The sequence below is a fragment of the Panicum virgatum genome, chromosome 7N, assembly GCF_016808335.1.
Source record: "Panicum virgatum strain AP13 chromosome 7N, P.virgatum_v5, whole genome shotgun sequence".
Taxonomy (NCBI): Eukaryota; Viridiplantae; Streptophyta; class Magnoliopsida; order Poales; family Poaceae; genus Panicum; species Panicum virgatum.
Genome location: NC_053151.1, coordinates 39,124,976 through 39,143,848, shown reverse-complemented (window position 1 = coordinate 39,143,848; position 18,873 = coordinate 39,124,976). Strand labels below are relative to the sequence as shown.

General features: G+C 49.1%; 1 protein-coding gene across 1 annotated transcript; it reads right to left on the bottom strand.

Annotated features, from left to right (window-relative positions):
- Positions 1-12: 12 nt before the first annotated feature.
- LOC120681775 (plasmodesmata-located protein 8-like) lies at positions 13-3,160 on the bottom strand. Its single transcript, XM_039963363.1, has 2 exons — positions 2,020-3,160; positions 13-227 (listed from the first exon to the last, which is right to left on the bottom strand). Exons 1-2 carry the CDS (start codon positions 2,762-2,764, stop codon positions 121-123), a joined length of 852 nt encoding a protein of 283 aa, XP_039819297.1. The 5' UTR covers positions 2,765-3,160; the 3' UTR covers positions 13-120.
- Between the last annotated feature and the right edge of the window lie 15,713 nt (positions 3,161-18,873).

Genomic DNA, 18,873 nt, shown 5'->3' with positions numbered 1-18,873 from the left:
TGATGACCCAAATCAATATAGTGCTCCCCCGATAGGCGATGCTCCACATCTATTGCTAACAAAATGAGATTACAATGCCCTGACCCACAGCTAGGCTGACCACGAGATTACAGAAGATGCTTAGTTACATGTTTTCCTAAGGAAAGAGACGAAGACCACGAAGAGTGCCAGCCCCGCCAAGATGCCGACGACGATGGCCAGCGTCCTCCCAACATCGCCCTGCGAATCTGCGACCATAGGAGGAGATCAGAATACAAGATAATCGATTCGGGTGGGCGCAGGACTAGAAGAGCATATTCAAAGCCGCGCACTCGCCCGGGAGTGCTCCCTGCCTTTGTTGGTTTATCTATCGGGAATATATATTCATCGGCATGGATGGGGAGTGGTTGGCTATGGCTGCCGCCGTCAAGCCCCGATCCCACAATGTGCGCGCCTATCGCGGCCGCGCAGCCCTAAACCCGACTGATGGATATGCTTGGGCATTAGGAGTAGGGGTTTTCTTTTAGTGGCCGTCAGTGGACCAGGACAAACCTTTCGAGTTTCGATCAGTATATACGGCAAAAGAAAAGAATTCGATGGCATAGCATACTCGAAGTTTCTTTTCTTACTTCGATCAAAGCTTGATGCCTGATTATTATAATAAGCCCTAGCATACGGCCCACTAGAAAGTTCAAGATGATTGGCACATCGATCAAAACCCATGATGTATTTGACGAGCTTAGCTACTACTGATTTGACCGAATAGGCTGGACAGAGAGCGTGTCTCTCTCGATGCTTATGGGTTGTTATGCTGCGCGCGCGGCGCGGTTGTTTGCAGTCAAGTGATTGGTATCTTGTCTCTTTCTCTTGCTGACCTAGACACGCCTGTTCGATCTTTCTCTTGTAATTTTGAAGTTACAGGCACGTACGATCCAAGGCCCGACTGGTTCTGCGGTCGACCGCGCCGAGCCCTCCGCGCGGTCGATGCGCTCCCCGTGCACATGGGCAGTGGGCCCACGCGCAGCAAGTATATCTACATGGTTCCCTTCCAGCCACGCACTTTCATGTGTTCTAATTTTTATCTTTATTTTTTTATCTTAAAACTTTATGCCAAAACATTTATTTCCAATCTCTCTATCTTAAAATTTTTTGCTTCAACTTTTTTTGTTCCTGAAATTTTTCTTGTAGAAAAATTTTGCACGACGACTTTTCTTTCCAAAATTTATCGATCTCAAAATATTTATTTTCAATTTTTCTGTTTCGCTTTTTATTTTCCTTACCTAGTTATAAGTTATAACTAATGACTAAGTTTGTTCCCGAAATCTGTATCCCAAACTAGGTAACAAAGTTATGCTTTCAAATTTTTTTGCTTCTAATTTTTTCTCCAAAAGTTATTTTTAAAATTTTTATCCCCAAATTGGATCTTAAGTTTTTGCTTTTGAATTTTTGTTCCCCAACTTTTTCTCCCAAATTTTGTTTCTCAAAACTTTTTCTCTTGAAATTTTTGTCCACATTAATTTCTTCCATTCCCCTTCGCGGACACCCACAAAATAAATTAGTTCACCGCAGTTCTCAATGTGAAGTTGACAACTAGCACCGAACACGCAGACAGCATTTACATATGCTCCCAAATCGACCGTACGGAGGGCTCCGTACGGTCACCCGGGGATTAGATTCGCCCGATCCAAGGCAATTGGAAATTTTCAGTCACACGGAGAGAACTTTACTGCGGTTTTTTTTTTCAGATTAACTTTCCTGCGAAACTTAACTGACCTACACAAGTCACTAAGCCTCGGACTTTCTACTGACATTGGAGAAAAGGGCTGTCAGTGTCAGAGGACATATTCTGCCTCATCACCTTCTTAACTTTGGGAAGTTTACTTTACCCATCGCTAGCTGGAATCAATTCCAACTGCAACTCGTGCTAAGAACGCGCAAGCGCAGCAGGAGCAGAACCGAATGATCCGGATGTTTTTTTCATATCGTCTGATGAAAAGAAAGGTGTGAAACTCGGAGTGCGAAAACTGCATGTTGCCGTACCTTGTGCCGGGCGGAAGTAGTAGCCGTCGGCCCAGTACCTGACGTAGCACTGCGCCAGGTACACGTCGGCAGCGAGCGCGGTGCCGCAGGTGCCCTTGAGCTGCCCGACCGCCTGCGCCAGGCACGCCGTGCAGTCGGCCGCCGCGAGGTCGCCCAGGCACTGCGCCACGCCCCGAACGCTGCCGGAGCTGGCCACCTTGTAGCCGCCGGCGCCGGCGCCCGCGCCCTGCTGCAGATCCCCGAGCACAGCGTCCCGGCTCCCGAGGAAGCCGCCGTCGCTGCTGCTGCTGGTGCTGCACTTGCGGTACACCATGGCGGTGTCGGGCGCGCCCACGAAGTTGCTGCTGTCGTACCGCACGTAGCATCCTTCCAGCTGCAGCGACGCCGCGTACGCCGCGGGGCAGACCTGGCCCAGCTGCCCGACGGCGTCCCGCACGCACGCCGCACAGTCGCCGCCGTCCAGGTCGCCGCGGCACTGGTAGAGCCCGTACACCGCGGCGCCGGCGGCGCCCGTGCCGTTGGCCCCCGCCGTGAAGGTGCTGTACCCGGCGTTGGGCGCCGCGTTGGCGACGGAGGTGAGAAGCGACTCCAGGCTGGCCTCGAACGGGGTGCCCGGCTGGTACTTGGACGGCGAGCACCCGGCGTAGATGAACATGCCGGTGCCCGCCTCGGCGACGCCCGGCGCGCACACCAGCCCCGCGACGACGGCGGCGGCGAGGACGGCGCGGAAGGGCCGATGCATCATGGCTGGTGAGACGGAACCTCGCGCGTTGTTGCCGTGCGTTGCCGGGCCGTGTGAAGGGCGTGGGTGGTGGCTTCAATGGCTGGCTGGGACAGCGGCGATCGCCCGGTGCTTTTCCGAGTCCTTGTCTGGGCAGCGAGGAGAAAGGTGGTGGGGAGCTTACACTACACAGAATAAATGCGCGCGTCCGTTAGAGGAAGGATTTGTGGTGCGCGCGGCCTCTCTAGAATCTTTATACGCCGGGCTCGGCCGGCCGGTGGCTCTGGTCAGGTTTCCCGTCCGTCCATGAGAACTTGAGCAGGACCTGCTGCATCAGGCGAGGCGTAGGCACAGCCGCACAGGGGAGGGGTCAGTTGTCCTGTCGTCCTTCTTGCCTCCCCCAGCTGGTGATAGGACGCACAGCATGGGTGGTGGCGTGGCGCGAGCGCGACTGCTTTCGCGCGGTACGATTTGAAGATAAACCATCTGGACGGCGCGCGTCGAGTGCCCTCGGAATGGCCGGCTTGCTCATCGGTTCGCGGCGATCGCGACACCCTTTTTTCGCGTGATCTGGCGACCTGTGTCCGCGCACCTGACGACCGTTTCTTGGCCGGCGACGCGGCGGGGTCGGGGGCCATCGTCACTTGACTACTACAGCCGTGCTCATTACAAACGAACTATCATCATGGGTTTGAATCAAATCGACGATGATACCATATCGCCGCCGATTCTAAATGAATCTAAACGAACCGGCGGTGATAGATTTTTAGACATCACCATCGGATCGTAACACAAGACAACGGTGACGGCTAGACATCACCATCGGATCCTAAGTTCCTAACACGAGCCGGCAGTGATGGCCAATTTTTTTTTCTTATCCAATCCCCTCCCACTCCCTCGCCCACTCATCTACTGAATTTGTGTCTCTTTCCCTCTCCCTCATCCATCTCCCTCTCCTATCTCCTCCCTCCCCTTCCCGCCTCTTCCTTGTACCTCCACGGGCCCCCTCCTCTCCTCCTGTGCTATGCGGCGCACGGAGCTCCTCCCCTCCCTGCCTCTCCTCCCGTGCCGTGTGGGGATGCGAGCACGGCGGCGGCGGGGAGCAGCGGTCAGTCGTGCGTGGCACTGCGCGGAGCTGTGGCGAGGAGCGGTGCTGCGTTGCGTGAAGCAGCGCCGCGACGGCGGGGAGCAGAAGCCGGTTACGCGCGGCGCGTCGCGGAGCAAGGCAGCGGTGGCGGGGAGCAGTGGCCGGCTTAGAAAACATGCTGCTTTGGTCATGCCCAAAGGATGCAGTCAATCCAAGAGATGTTGATCTTCTCTTTATGTGAAAGAGGGTAAATTCTAGCTATTTTTCAGTTAGCACATGTAAGCGGACGTTGACAATGATGTTTGATAACGAATTGAAGTTAGCTCTGGAACATCGACCGGTCGCCAGCAGCGAGCGAGCGAGCGAGCTTGGAAATTACACGTGCATCGGGCGCCTCTGCCTACGAGTCTCTGCGGAATCAATATCTTCGCGCCAAACAACAAGCATGATTATCTGAATCTAATGCAGAGCAGTATAAAAAGCGGCATAATGCAGCAAGATCCACGCACTGTAGAACAACCATGCACATCCTCTGATCAATCATGCACCACCCAATCAGAGAAATGGAGTCGGCCTATGTCTCCAACCTCATCATGCTCGTCGTTTCGATGCTACTGACCACTGTTAGAGACCTCGCGATGGCGTGGGAGCAGTGGGGCAGCTTCGTCGGCCAGCAGCGGGCGGCGCCGGCGTAGGTACGCACGTTGTTCGTCATGCTGACACCGGGGTAGCTCTGTCAGACGAAGAGCTTCTCCATCTTCTTGAACTTCCGTCTTGGAAATCCCAAGAATATGACACAACCAGAGGCAACCAGTCCATAGAGAACCTTCATCCAGGGTAGTTGCAGGTTAGGCAGCAGAGACTTCCCTTGTCACTCGCAAGTACTCTTCTAACATCTTTTGCTCAAAGAAATCTACAAGTATCAGGAGGGCGAGAGCTTTCTAATTGAGAACACCAACTGAGAGCCATGTCTTCAGTGCTTTGGTGCTCCTCGAGTGAACTCATGCTCGCATTTTACAGCCGCGTGTGGATCACTGAGAGACGACCCGCAACACTGCAGAACACAGCGATCACAGTGTAACAGGGCGGATTCTAGCCAGTGAATCTTCACGTGAATCAACAGTAAAGAGATAGACATCTTGAGTTTTATTTTTAAAAATATTACGGGTGTAATTGGTGTGGTACATCAAATCGTATCATTTTTTTTGAATATTGCCCGAAAAAGAGATATTTTAGGTATCAGATCTGATTACACTTGCTGATATTTTTAGAATAAAATCGGATGCCACGAATTAGATCTTTAATTCCAAATCTTGGCTCGGGGGGCTTCCCCTAAGACACGGGATTTAGATTTAAGGCTCGGGGTTGCAACAGGCACTCAAGTTGACTGTTTTTTGTGCGCTGCGCGTCCTATTTGTCTCCAGGCCGACTTCTCTATTTCTTATTTCGTCCTCATTGCTCAAAGGCTGCTAAATTATTAAGGTAGAATATGCCTTAAATTGTGGAAACTCGACTTTCCTGGACTCCTATATTCCTATGCGTGTATGGCAGCGATGCTCCCTACGCTATGGACAATGGCTGTTGGAAATCGGATGCACTGGCTAACTACTCGGGAAAAATACATGCCTAGCAAGAGCAAGGCACAAAAGGTTTTTAACATAAATTTTTTAATGCTGGGATTCTCTCCCGTTCTTTTACAAGCATTTTCTACAATGCTGGGATTTACTCCCAACTTGATGTCATGTATATCATTTTACAATATATTTTTATGTTTGTTTCACAGGAGATCGGATCTGGAGCATGCTGCTGGCACCTCCTGCTCTCAGGCTCGGGGGCTGGACAACAAAAACTACTCGACGTGGCTTCTATGGCTCGCCTGGCTCTCAGGCTCGGGGGCTGGATGCCGCAAAACTACTCGATGCTGACTCATGTGAAGATTAGAGACGAGAAAAATTCTACACCGTCTGCCATGAATTTTGGATCCTTAATTCCAAATCTTGGAATTTGGATTCAAGGCTCGGGGGCTACATGACACATGTCATCGATGGCTTGTTTTTAAATTTTTGGAAAGCTAAAAGACCAGAAGATTGAAGACTTATTTGACTCTCATTCTGATTCTACGATTTAACCTAAGGCTCGGGACTACTCCATATAGAGCGCGAATTCATCGCGCACCATATAAAAAAAGATTTTTGGGGCTTGAGCAACTCACAGCTTTGAAGCAACCAAAATTACTTGGAAGACTACTCGAAACACTCAATAGGAGACTCAGAAACACTCAATGAGATGTTCAGAGCACTCAGAGTACCCGAAGACGACTTTAAAACTACTCGGCGTCTGCAGTACTCGGCTACGAAGAGCTTGGGGGCTTGTCAGACCCGGATCCATGGGACTGTGCGCACCGCATAGATGTGAGGGAGATTCCGGATACACACAAGGAAGGAAGAAACCGGACTCCAACTAGAACTCCTCTGTAATCCTCCTAGGACTCTACTTTGTAATCCTGCTAGGACTCCTACCTTGTAAACCGACTAGAATTTCACCCCCTGGACTATATAAAGGAGGGCGGGATGCCTAGATCGGTAGGAACCAACAGATAGCTAGATTGCTCAACAGAGCACAACACCCCAGCATAGGGCGCAATATACCAAACCATCATACAGGACGTAGGGTACTATGCTATTTCGGTGGCTCGAACCTGTCTAAAGTTGTATCTTGTGTCCTTGCGTTTACCTTCAAGTTCCAGATTCGGTGCTTCCAACTATATCGTACCTTGGGACATCCCAAGGTAGGCGAGCGGTAAAAATACCGACAAGCTCCTTCGGCTAGCAGCGGGCGGCGCCAGTGTGGATACACACATGCACGCTGTTCGTCGGACACCGCTCAGCGGTGAACCTGGGGGAAGGGGGGGATTGTGTCCCCCCCCCCCCAGCCCCCAAAGCCCCCTACAATTTTCATCCATAGATGAAGAGGAGGAAGAAAAAAAGAGGAAGGAAGAAGAGGAGGAGAATGAGCCCTCATAAATTCAGATTCTAAACCGCCACTAGCGCTGCTTCTCGCCAGCACGGTCGACACGGCGCTGTGTTTGGGCTCCTACAAAATCGACAAGGATGTCTTCTCCAACCTCACGATCATGGTGCTGTTTGTCCTCGCCGACATCATCTTGCCTCCTGTTTTTTTTTCCCGCCTGAAGAAGAAGCAAGCCATGCCTACATCATCTACCGTCCAGGAGTAAGTGCAGAAGAACTCATGCATACACTTATTCTGAATCATATTATGCATACACTTATTCTGCATACACTTAAACTCATGCTGAGGAGGAACGGATGGCGATCCTATGCATGCAGAGGTAGGGCGTGAGATCATGACTGTCATATCACGTACTAGAACATTCGGCGCGTGATGTACGGTCTACAATTTGAACAATCAAATGTAAATAAGCATAATGCAATAAAAAGTGACAATTAACCCATATGTATGGTTTAAAATGAATTGAATGTGAAACCACCACATCCGGTAGCAAGAAGATCATCGACATGTTAATATAGGTGTCTATTTGGTATTTAAATAAGAAATCACTACGTCAAATACTCACAAAGGAGATACCCAAATCAGTGACCAGATGAAACGCGTCATTAATATCAGACTAGTGACGGATAAAATTATAGCACGTCATTAATATATTCGTTGTGAGCAAGACATACCCTCTAGCGTGTACATATATGGGACGATTGTTCACAAAACATCTTACCCTTAGGCTTCGTTTGGCATAGCTTCAGCTTCTTTTGAAACGGTTGGTGAAGCTAAATCTATTTTAGAAAATGTTTAGCGAAAGAGCTTCTTCCCTGGTGAATCTGGGTGAGGACATGCTTTTGTGATTTCACCATGCTAGTGGAAGTACATAGATAACTTCATGGATGACTTCAAGCTCGAAACTAGTCCAAAAGAACCCGTTTAGCATAACTTCATGTGAAGCTGCCCAAGAAGTGTTCCTAGAAGTTATGCATTTGTGCAGCATTCTCGTTCATCAATGAAATTCAAAAAAAGAGAGAGACAAAAAAAATTCCATGTAGCGATCTATAATCTGTCGCTCAGCAAATCACCAATATTAAGCCTTAGATTGCCATTGATATATCGAAGAGGTGTAATCAAATAAAGTACTTAGCAAAAATGTAAATTATTATACCTTTTATCGGTGGCTATATGAAAATCTCCTCATTTATCGTTGAAGTCTTCTTTTTTAGAAAAAAATAATTTCCTTCAGAGGTGTCAAACATACGTTATTAGAACTCCAATGTTGAATTGTGGCCTTAGACATATGGGCCTATCACGGTCTATTTCCTTAATTTGGGCCCTTAGGCTCGTGTCCTGTCCTGAGTTTGGTAGGGGGCTGGCTAGTAAGCGCGCGCTAGGAAGAAAAGCAACAATCGATTTCCGACGAGTTAATTCCCTGAATGCCATCAAAATTTTAGAAAATTTCTTGAGTGCCATTAAAATTTAGACCATCCCTTCATTACCACTAAAATTTTACTTCAATTCCTTCAATGCCATTCCGTGAGTCTGCTGTTAGAGTGACCGTTAAATGAGGACAAAAAGATGTTATTGCCCTTGTAATACATGGATGGAGGCGCCCCTCCAAAGGTGCTGCGCACGGTCGTGGGCGGAGCTTCTCCGAGGCCCTCCCGCGGCGACGGCGGCCCTCGACGGCGGCCCATGGCGGCGGCCGGCGGCGCCCCCTCCACGGTGACGGCTCATAGCGGCGGCGCCCCTCCACGGCAGCCCTCCCGCGGCGACGGCCCATGGCGGCGGCCGGCGGCGCCCCCTCCACGGTGACGGCTCATGGCGGCGGCGCCTCTCGGCGGCGGTCCTGCCGCGACGGCGGCGCTCCTCGGCGGCGGCCCATGGCGGCGGCGCCCCTCCGCGGCGGTGGCGCCCCTCGGGCGGCGTCCCTCCGCGACGGCGGCCCACTGCGGCGGCGCCCCTCGGTGGTGGTAGCCTGCGAACGGCGCCGAGCTCGGCCTTGAGCTCCACCTACGGTGCGACGTCGAGGTCGGTTGCAGTGTCGAGCTCCGCCTGCAGCGCGGCGTCAAGCTCGGTCGCGGCGTCGAGCTCCGCCTGCAGCGCGGCGTCAAGCTTGGTCGCGGCGTCAAGCTCCGCCTGCAGCGCGGCGTCAAGCTTCGCCTGCGGCGTGGCGTCGAGCTCCGCCGCGGTATCAGGCTCCGCCTGCGGCGCGGTGTCGAGCTCCGCCGCGAGCCCGCAACGACAACGCCTCCACCGTGCTGCTCAACGCGCGGAGCCTCCTCACCATCTTCTCACGCGGTGCTGGCCAACGAGCTCGCCTCGAGGCTGGGCAAGGGCGCGGTGGCCTTCCGCGGCGGCGTCGATCGGGACATCCATGCGGCGCGTGCGCCCCTCCCTGCTCGCGCCCCCTCCCAGGTCCTCCCTGGCGCGCGCCCCTCGCTGCTCGTCGAGGTCGGGCCGGGGGTGGGGTGGGTCTGCACCCTGCAGATCGGGAGGGGGACGCGGGTGCTCGGTGCCCCTGACCACCATCGGGGATGGAGTCAGGCCATTGGAATTAACTATCAGATAGAGAGGATAGAGTTTTCTTCTTGGGGTTGGGGAAGATTTACAAGGGTAAAAACGGAAGAAGAAAAATTGACAGATGCAGCTTAACGTTTCTGCACAGTTTTTTCACGGAGCAGTGCACCAAATTTAACGGAAATGGCATTGAAGGGATTAAAGTAAAATTTCAGTGGCAATGAATGAATGATCTAAATTTTGATGGCATTAAAGGGATTAACTCATCTCCGACGGCTCAAAACTTTCCATTTTGGGAATCCGTGTCCATTCTCTTTTCGGTTTCTGGGGGAGGCGTCCAACATATTTACGGCGTTTCTGGGGGGAGGCGTCCAACATATTTACGGCTCAATTATACCACTGCGTAGGGGTGCGAGCCCCCAATCCGACAAGGCTCCTTCCCTTTCTTTTTTTTTATTCAGCGCGCAAGGCTTTTTTTCCCTGGTGCATGATACGCACCTCTTATACCACTGCGTAGGGGTGCGAGCCCCCAATCCGACAAGGCTCCTTCCCTTTCTTTTTTTTTATTCAGCGCGCAAGGCTTTTTTTTCCCTGGTGCATGATACGCACCTCTGATACATAGGCTAGCTTCTTTTTTTCATTTCGTTTTTCATTCAATTATTTCTGTATTATGGCACCGTTTAGTTCCCAAAATAAAAGTTTTTTTGTTGTCAAATCGATTGTTTGACCAGATGTCGGAAGAATTTTTTGACATTAATTTAAAAACTAATTTCAGAACCTGCTTGGAAACCGCGAGACGAATCTTTTGAGGCCTTTGACCGCACCATTAGCACATGTGGGTTACTGTAGCACTTATGGCTAATCATGCACTAATTAGGCTCAAAAGATTCGTCTCGACGTGTACATCCAAACTGTGCAATTAGTTTTGTCGTTTACCTACATTTAATACTACATTCATATGTCCAAAAAAGAGGCAAAAAGTTTTGGGAACTAAACGGCCCCTATATCATTTTTGTATGTGTGTACATTGTGGACAAGTTATACATAAAATTCTCCAAACAACATTCATAAAGATAAAAGTTATAACTTGTAAATATAAGAGTCTTTCCTTTTTTGGAAAGTTTTCTTATCCCGCATTTTTCTACTTTTGGAAATTTATAATTTGTAAATATAAGTTTTTAGTATAACTTTTGCGCGCCTTCAGTGGAGAATAAACTATCGTCATAACTTTTTATGATAGACATAACTTTTACGTATAATTTTTTTCTAGCAACTTGAGGAATAATTTCTTAGTATAATTTTCACGATACATATAAATTTTTAGCATAACTTTTACGATCTATACAATTTTAATGCATAGATTTTTTTCAAATACTTATGGAGCATAATTTTTAGCATAACTTGTAGAATGTTGTCTTTATCATGGAGATTCCTCTTACAAAATTCTTTTACACAAGTTCATCATTCAACTTTTTACGTACGAAATTCATCATACAACTTTTGAGTACAACTCTCAGTATACTTTTTTAGATAACTTTTCACACAATTTTGATGCATAAGTTCGTCATACAGCTTGTGAAAATATAATTTATTGAGATAACTTTTCAACACAACTTGCTGGATAACTTTTTATATACAAGTCCATCATACAAATTCTAAGCACAAATGCTTGATATAATTTTTAGTAGATTTTTTCTAAAGTCTTTGTCAAGAGAAATACATAGTAGGAAGTAAAAAATTAAAACCTGAAAAAAGGAATAATAAATGCTGGAACACAGGGGAAGAAAATAGAAAAGAAAAAGAGAAAACAAATCGATAGCCTGGCTATCACGTGGGAGGGTGGTTGGGGAGACTAACTGCATCGGTAGTTTATTTGTCCGCCGTGGGAGGGTGGGTGGGGAGATAGCTGTCAAATCGAGCGCCAGAAAGCGCTCCAGCGCGCGGGCGCCCAATTGGATTAAGCCAGGAGGCAACAACTGACTGAGTAGTAGATTGTTGGGCGTCCATAAACTCCTAATAAACAGTTAAACACATTAAGGGCTGAAATAATTTTTGATATGAAAATGTGCAAGATGAAAGGGAAAATATTTTTTTTGAGGAAAGCAAGGAAAAATATTCGAAAAACCAAAACATGCATGCCTCGCCTACAAGGCTACACGTCTACTCCTATTGAGGACTGCACGCTGCAGCAACCATTTCTCAAAACAGTTAGTTAATCATCGATTGAAACAATGAGCTCTGCACATTTTGAGACCTCCCCGCCTCTTCCTTGTTCCTCCACGGGCCCCTCCTCTCCTCCTGTGCTGTGTGGCGCACGGAGCTCCTCCCCTCCCTGCCTCTCCTCCCGTGCCTTGTGGGGATGCAGACGCAACGGCGGCGGGTGGCACTGCACTGAGCTCTAGCAGAGGAGCAGTGCTGCGCTGCGCGGAGTAGCGCCGCGACGGCGGGGAGCAAAAGCCGGCTACGTGCGGCGCGGCGTGGAGTAACGCAGCAGTGGCCATCCGCGCGCGACGCTCAGCGCGGCGGTGGAGGGGATCAGTGGCAGCGCAGCAGCGGCGGGGAGCAGCCAAGGTTCAGGAGTTTTTCTCGGTCGAAAAACAGCGGGTGCCACCACACCCGCTCCGGTCGAGTTTTTCTAGATGGTTGGTAATTTGGAGACCATCGCAACACTTCACGATTGGAGGGTGATTCTGAATTATTGTCCACTGAAATAAAAATGTACACGTATATGTAATGATCGACTTGACTGCTGGGGCGGCCAAGCCTGTGAGAACCGCCTAATTTAATACTATTTTAAATGAACTGCCGGTTATTATCATCCAGATGAGAGTTAACACGTGCTTGCCGGAGAGCGTGACACGTGTTATCCCACATCTAGAGATAATGACCGGTGGTTCGTTTAAAATAGTATCAAATTGGGCGGTTCTCACAACGGGTATCAGAGCTAAGGTTTCATGAAGTGAACCTAAAATTGGCTTAGTGGGTTGAGAGTCAAATAAAATTTGACTACTTGCACTAAGATTTACTTTTGTTAAAAATTTGAACTTAAGGTGGAATGCTACCTTTCTTCCTTGATCTTAGAACTAATTCCTTCTTATTGCTTCACTTGTCTAATTAAGAAGTGATTAACCTCTTTTGTCTGCATGAGTAGCGAGAGCGTAGGAAAGCCCTTTCATCCTCTGGAAACCTTTTAAGTCTTTTACCGGAGTTGAGAATGTGGGAATCACCCATTGTCCTAAGTGCTAGTAGGAGGGTTGTAGCGCTGCTGGACAATGCGGTTGTTTTGGGTCGTAAGTGAGTGCTAGAACGTTAAGGCGTGCTCACGATGTGAGGAGACGTCATGTTGCATTCATACCTTGCATGCATGCATACTTTCTTTTGGTTTTCAAACCTGCATCTAACTAATCTAGTGTGTCGTGGTCTAGTTTTCGCTGATCTCATTCTTGCTAATCTTAGTGGATCAAATCTGCTCTATCTCTTAGAGTTGCTACTCCGGTGTTGATCGTGTGTTAGATTTTTATCTACACATTATCTTTCCATCCTGCCTTTGAGTATCATTCTCTATCTTTCATTCCTGACCGCTAACCATTTTGTTTATTAACAGGATAGTGTTGCGTTCGGGAACTGAGAGGGATGATGCCAATGGTTCGGGTAGCAATAACCATCGCAACAACGAGGATCCCCTCCCTAATCCTCCAGTTCACCCAAACCTCGCGGACGTCCTGACCCGACAAACTGAACTCATGGCACACCTAGTCAATCAGTTGGGCAATGCCGGCAATAATGGTCCAAGAGTTGAGCCTCAAGTGAACAGGTTTGGGGATTTCTTCCGCACCAACCCGCCCATCTTTCGTGGTTCCAAGGATCCTCTGGATGCGGATTTTTGGCTCAATGTCATTGAAGAGAAGCTTGGTCTTATTGAGTGTGAGCCCCATGAGAAGATTCTTTTTGCTGCTCATCAACTTCATGATGCCCCTGGGGCTTGGTGGCGGAACTTCAAGGCATCTCACCCTGCCAACTACTGCTTCACATGGGAGGAGTTCCGCATAGCTTTTCGCTCCTTCCATATTCCCAAGGGTATCATGGACATCAACAAGAAGAAATTTCTGAATCTCACTCAAGGAAGTCGTGATGTGATGGCCTATGTTAATGCCTTCAACACCCTCTCCCAATATGCACCTGAAGAAGTGGCCACCGATGCCAAGAAGCAAGAACGCCTGTACGATGGGCTCTCTGCAGAGTTGCAAGACAAGCTCTCCACTACCAAGTTTGAATATTTCAATGACTTGGTGAATATTGCTATCAGAGCTGAGCACAAGATGAAGAATCTTGAGGCAAAGAACAAGCGTCCTGCTCCTGCCTCGGCAGGCGGTAGCTCCTCACGTCCACGTCTGGGGCCTTCTCCTTTTCCACCTCGGGCACCGGGTACTCAACCTCCCTGTCCTATGTGGATTGTGCGTCATCCTCAACCTCCTCAAGGACAAGCTCCTAGGCCGGTCAATGCCTATTGGAACAACCCAGGTGTTACCACAAAGGGGACGTGCTTCAATTGTGGTGGCCTAGGCTACATCTCCAGGGACTGCCCCTCTCCGAGGCGTGGCGGTGCCTTCAATGCACATAGGCCCAATACTCCTCTGCCTCAAGCACAGCGTCAAGAAGTTAAGCCACAACAAGCTCCTAAACGTGGCCGTCTCAACTACACCACCGCTGAAGAAATTCCGGATAATGCTGAAGTACTCATGGGTACGCTCCTAATCAACTCTCACCCTACAAGTGTTCTTTTTGATTCTGGGGCAACTTTTTCTGTCGTGGTGCTGCAAACCACAGCCGGGTGGCGGAAGGCACCCGCCCTAGCCCAGAGGGTGTGTAGTCGGGGGTTAGCTAGTCCTAGTTAGATCTCACTCAAGAACACGATGAACACAGCAAGATTTAGAGTGGTTCGGGCCGCTGGAGCATAATACCCTACGTCCACTGTGTGTTGTATTGCCCTCCCACGAGAGTGAGAGAGTTCGCGAGAGCTTGTGTGTCTGGGGAGAGCCCCGTGCACAGCGAGTGCCTCCCTTTTATATCTCAAGGGGGCGCGTACACAGCTGTTGGGTCCCCGATAGGTGGGTCCAACGATGTAGTATAAAATGACGTACTGTCCATACATTATGGCGTTGCAGGCAAAGGAGATCTCTCTCCTGGATTCCTTTGCCTGCTCCTGGAGCCCTTCGTTCATCATGTCCTGGCGCTGTCTTGTCGGGACGATGCCAGAGGTAGCTAGTGGCGTCGCCCGCCACGTAGCTTAAGCGGGCTGTGTAGCTTGCGGCGTAGGCGGCATGATGGAAAAATACCGTGCCGTCGTATCCATTTAATGCTGCAGACGGGCTCTGCGTGGGTGCGGCACAGGCGGCTGCACTGTGCACCTTGGTAATACGCGGTGCACAGCGAGACCTGACAAAGGCTGTCTCGCGTACCGCGGCGGCAGAGCACGCCTTGTCCATCTGCATTAAATGCAGTGGGCGCGCGAGTCTTCCAGCGGAAGGCTCGCGCTCGAGCCCGTGCCTCCGGGCCACGTGGCGGCTCCGAACCACTTACGCAGTGCGGGGAGGTCCGGACGGACGCGGGAGGTCCCGGACCCCTACGGGGGGGTCCGAGGTCTTGGTTGTCGACATGGAGCTTCCCTTTCTTAGAGATACGTGGCGTCTCCGGACCCATCCCCAGGCGGGGAACGGGTCCGGGGCCGTTGGCCTGGTGAGGGAAGAGCCTGACCCGTGGGGCCTGGCTACTCCGTCCTTTCCACGCAGTTACGGATAACTATGCGGGTTCTGCCTTACTGCAGTAAGAGTGGGTATCCCTGCTACAGGATACCGACAGTGACCCCGGGCCCATCTTGGGGGAGGTACGAACCCTCAGGTGGAGCCACTTACTGCGATTTGGCTCCGTATAGCTTGAAGCTCCTTACTGCAGGGGTCTTGACCGGCTTTGACCATCTATCGGGTTGTTTGCTGCCTCATCACATCGCAACGGCTTACAGACTATGGGCCCTACGCACAGTGGTTCACCTAGTCACGCGTGCGACGTTCGGCATTGTTGCGGCCGGAGTAAACGGATCATTTACCACCGGCGCAGTTCCCGAAAAGCTCGGCCACGCCATCGCTTAATACGCGCACGTCAGCTCAGCTTCCGCCTCGCTCCGCGCGCGCGGGCGACGGTTCAGATCCCGTCTTTTCGCACCCTTGTTGGTTACCCGCTCACCCCGACAGGTGGGCCTGGGCCCCCATGTCATTGACTGTGCGGTTAACACCAGGCGCGGGCGTCGCTTGGGTGCTTATCTAAAATTTACCAAACTTTTTTTATAGCTCTTAGGAAATAAAATAATGGTACTGTAAAAGTTATGGCTTCTAAAACTCAGTATAGCAGCATGGATAAATAACCCATTTAAACTAGACATATTGCAAGATTTAATTTAAAAACTTATTCTAGAAATATTTTCTGGATCTACCAATTTTGTACAAGCATATGCTCACCATATGAAACACTCTAGCCAAAAGTGACCTGCATCCAAATGATGGATCTTGAGATTTAAATAAAACTGCATTAAACTAGTATTTAAAATAGAGCAAGATACATTGATCAAATGAAAAACTTTATATAACAAAAGTTGTAGATCTTGTTTCATAGAATCCAGAACAGTTGAGTTTGTATTTTTCCAATTTTTCTACGATTTTATATCGATTTTAGAAGTTCGCTGTTTAATGCGTCCCGGGTGCCAGGACCTAAATGTAATTTTTTTTTACATTTAGGTCATGTCGCCCAGCCAGAGGGCGACAGGCCCCCTGTCGCCCAGGCAAGGGGCGACAGGGGTATAGTTTTGAAATTTTTCGAAACCATCATATATTTTTGAATTTTTTTTAATACAAAAATGAAAAAAATCCTTCCTGGCCCCGTCTGGGCTCTGCCGCGTCGATTTCGCTTGGCGGGGCACTGGCCCAACGCGAGCACGGGCGCGCGGCCGAGATGCGGCGCCGAGCGGTTCCGTCCACGGGCCGGGATGTGTTCCCGGCGATGATGGCATGTGATGGATGGAGGAGAGGGGCCTCTCTGATCTGAAAACTGAACTGTCGCGTTCCTGTTCCTGCCTCCTGCCTGTTGATTGGCATACGGGCCCATTACGACCGGAGTATTCTAATTTACGGCTCCGTACAGTCAATTTCCAACCAGCTATCTTTTTTTCTTTTTTTAGTATTATTTTGTCGTTTTGTGACAAAAAATTTCAAAGAAAATTTTCAAAAAAAATATTCTGAAGAGAGAAAAAAGAAAATTTTGATGAGAAAATGTTTGAAACAGAAAAATTTCAAAATAATTTGAAAAAAATTGAAGAAATTTTTTTGCATCCGGATCTAAACTAAAAAGAAGTTGAGAAAAAAAATTCAACAATAAAATTGATGATAGAAAAAGGTAAAAATTTGATGACAAAAAGTTTGAAAAAATTATTGAAAAATTATTGAAGAAAAAACTTTTGCATCCAAATCTAAATCAAAGAGAAGTTTGAAAAAAAAATTACATCGAATAACAAAAAAAACACTACGGCTCACCGCCGACGCTGTCGGGGGCGAGCGCCCAGGGACCGCCGCGCCGCTACTCCCCACCGCGCTAGCGCTGCTCCTGTGAGGAGCGGAGCCCGCCACCGTGCTGTGCCTCCGTGGTGCCGTTCTGCGCCGCTCGCCCTCGAGCAAGCTGTTGGGATCAGAAGGAGAAAAGAGAGAAGACAGAGAGGAAAGGAAACGAGAAGAGAGAGATGCGCCGGGGAGGGGAAGGGCGTGAGGAAATAAAGTCGCACGTGGGACTGAAGAAATAAAGTCGCACGTGGGACTGAAGCTGTGTACCTGACTCGGGCGGTCCAATTCACCGTGGGTTGGGGAACCTCCGGTCACCCGTGAAAACAGCTTTGGGCATCACGACCACGAGTCCGATTGCGCGGTACGATTTGGGCCGGGCGGAGGAGCTTCCGAGCTGTGCAGTGCAGTAAACCCGATCTGTGTAGTAGTGCAGTAAAAATACTCCTTGTTTGATCTCCTTTAATTATTATGACCAGAGTCCAATTTACATCCTATAAATAAAATATTAGAGATTGTTGTTCTTCCTTAGGCTAGTCTTAGTGGAGTAGGTAACTGAGATGGAGGAGTGTTATGGTGATGATACTCCTCCCACATACTATTATAGCTCTGCTCCTCTCCTTTCATCATGATTCTGCCATGTCAGTCATGACATTTTTATTGAGATTGACCTTAATTACTGAAATTGTCTATTTTTCCTACTCCCCCGTTCCAAATTATTATGTGCCTAAAAAATCAAAATAACTAAAATAAGTTTTTTTTGTCAAAGAGCGTGGCCCTTACACTTCCGTTCAGGTTGCCCCAGATTTAAGAGTGTTGACCATTCTTAAACTCTTCTGCAAGGTTCAGCTCTCACTCACTCGTACGTCACCAGCTTAGCTTGCTTTTGCAGGAACATGCATGGGTACAAGTATTTGCATTGTGGAGTCAGGAGTGCATCAACTATTGCCTTAAGCATCCTAGTAAACCTTTCAGAATTGTTCTCTGATCCAGTGTCCAGTCCCATATGTCAAGGCGTAGTACTGGCATGTGAAGCGCCTGGGAAACTCTCGGTGAAGCTAAAATCCTCCATCCGATCCCCGTTATTACCAACTTATTACCATGTGCGAGATGATGGTGAGCATGCATCCAATCCCAGAGTTCGTTTTGCTCTTCGGCGTCTCAGTGGAAGCGGCGGTATCAGGTTACCTGAGGCTCAGAGTTCTTTTCTCTTGAAGTATCAATGTAAGGGTGCATGAAAGGGGACTTCTCATTGGAGAACTTGAACGAGAGGTGTGAAGTGCATTTTTACTCCGTTGGTCGTGGGGCTTTCCCTGCAGCAAGCAGCTGTGTCCTAGCCTGTATTGTTGCAGCTGCCTGTCCTCACAAGAGGAGGAACAAAAGGCAACAGAAATCAGTAGCCTGGGCCATTGATGTGTTGATTATCAGTAATTTACATCTGTCCACAAGCTTAATTATGCCGTCTGTATGTTGTATCAAATGGTGAATCTTTTCAATTGTTATTCCTTTAGATCGACTTCGGCGCTGAGCTTTGCCCCATGCATACACCTTGCTTGCGAGGTTGCGTCAAGGGTGTATCAGCAGTAGTCGGCAGATGGCATCATGGGCTCATGGCAAGGTCAACCTTCTGGCAGGCATCTCCTTTGTGTGTGTGCACAAGCAATAGTTCCTGGCCTCTCTTATTGTGACGCGCTCCAAAGAGGTGTCATTTTTTTAGTTTCTCCACCATCTGATCAGCCCATTGTTTGCGCAATTCATACACGAGAAAGCCACCTGTCACTCGCACATTCCTCCCGGTAATTCGTTCATGACGGGAGCAAATGAAAGGCTGAACCAGATTCCTTCCTAGATGTCGTACCCCTGCTACTGACGAAACGAATTAGTGAACGCTACTTGATTTCTTTTGC

Excerpts from the sequence above, each read along its gene's own strand:
- LOC120681775 (XM_039963363.1), bottom strand. The coding sequence starts at position 2,764 with ATGATGCATCGGCCCTTCCGCGCCGTCCTCGCCGCCGCCGTCGTCGCG. Across the intron at positions 228-2,019 it reads CTACTTCCGCCCGGCACAAG|ATTCGCAGGGCGATGTTGGG; the intron begins GTACGGCAACAT and ends CTATGGTCGCAG.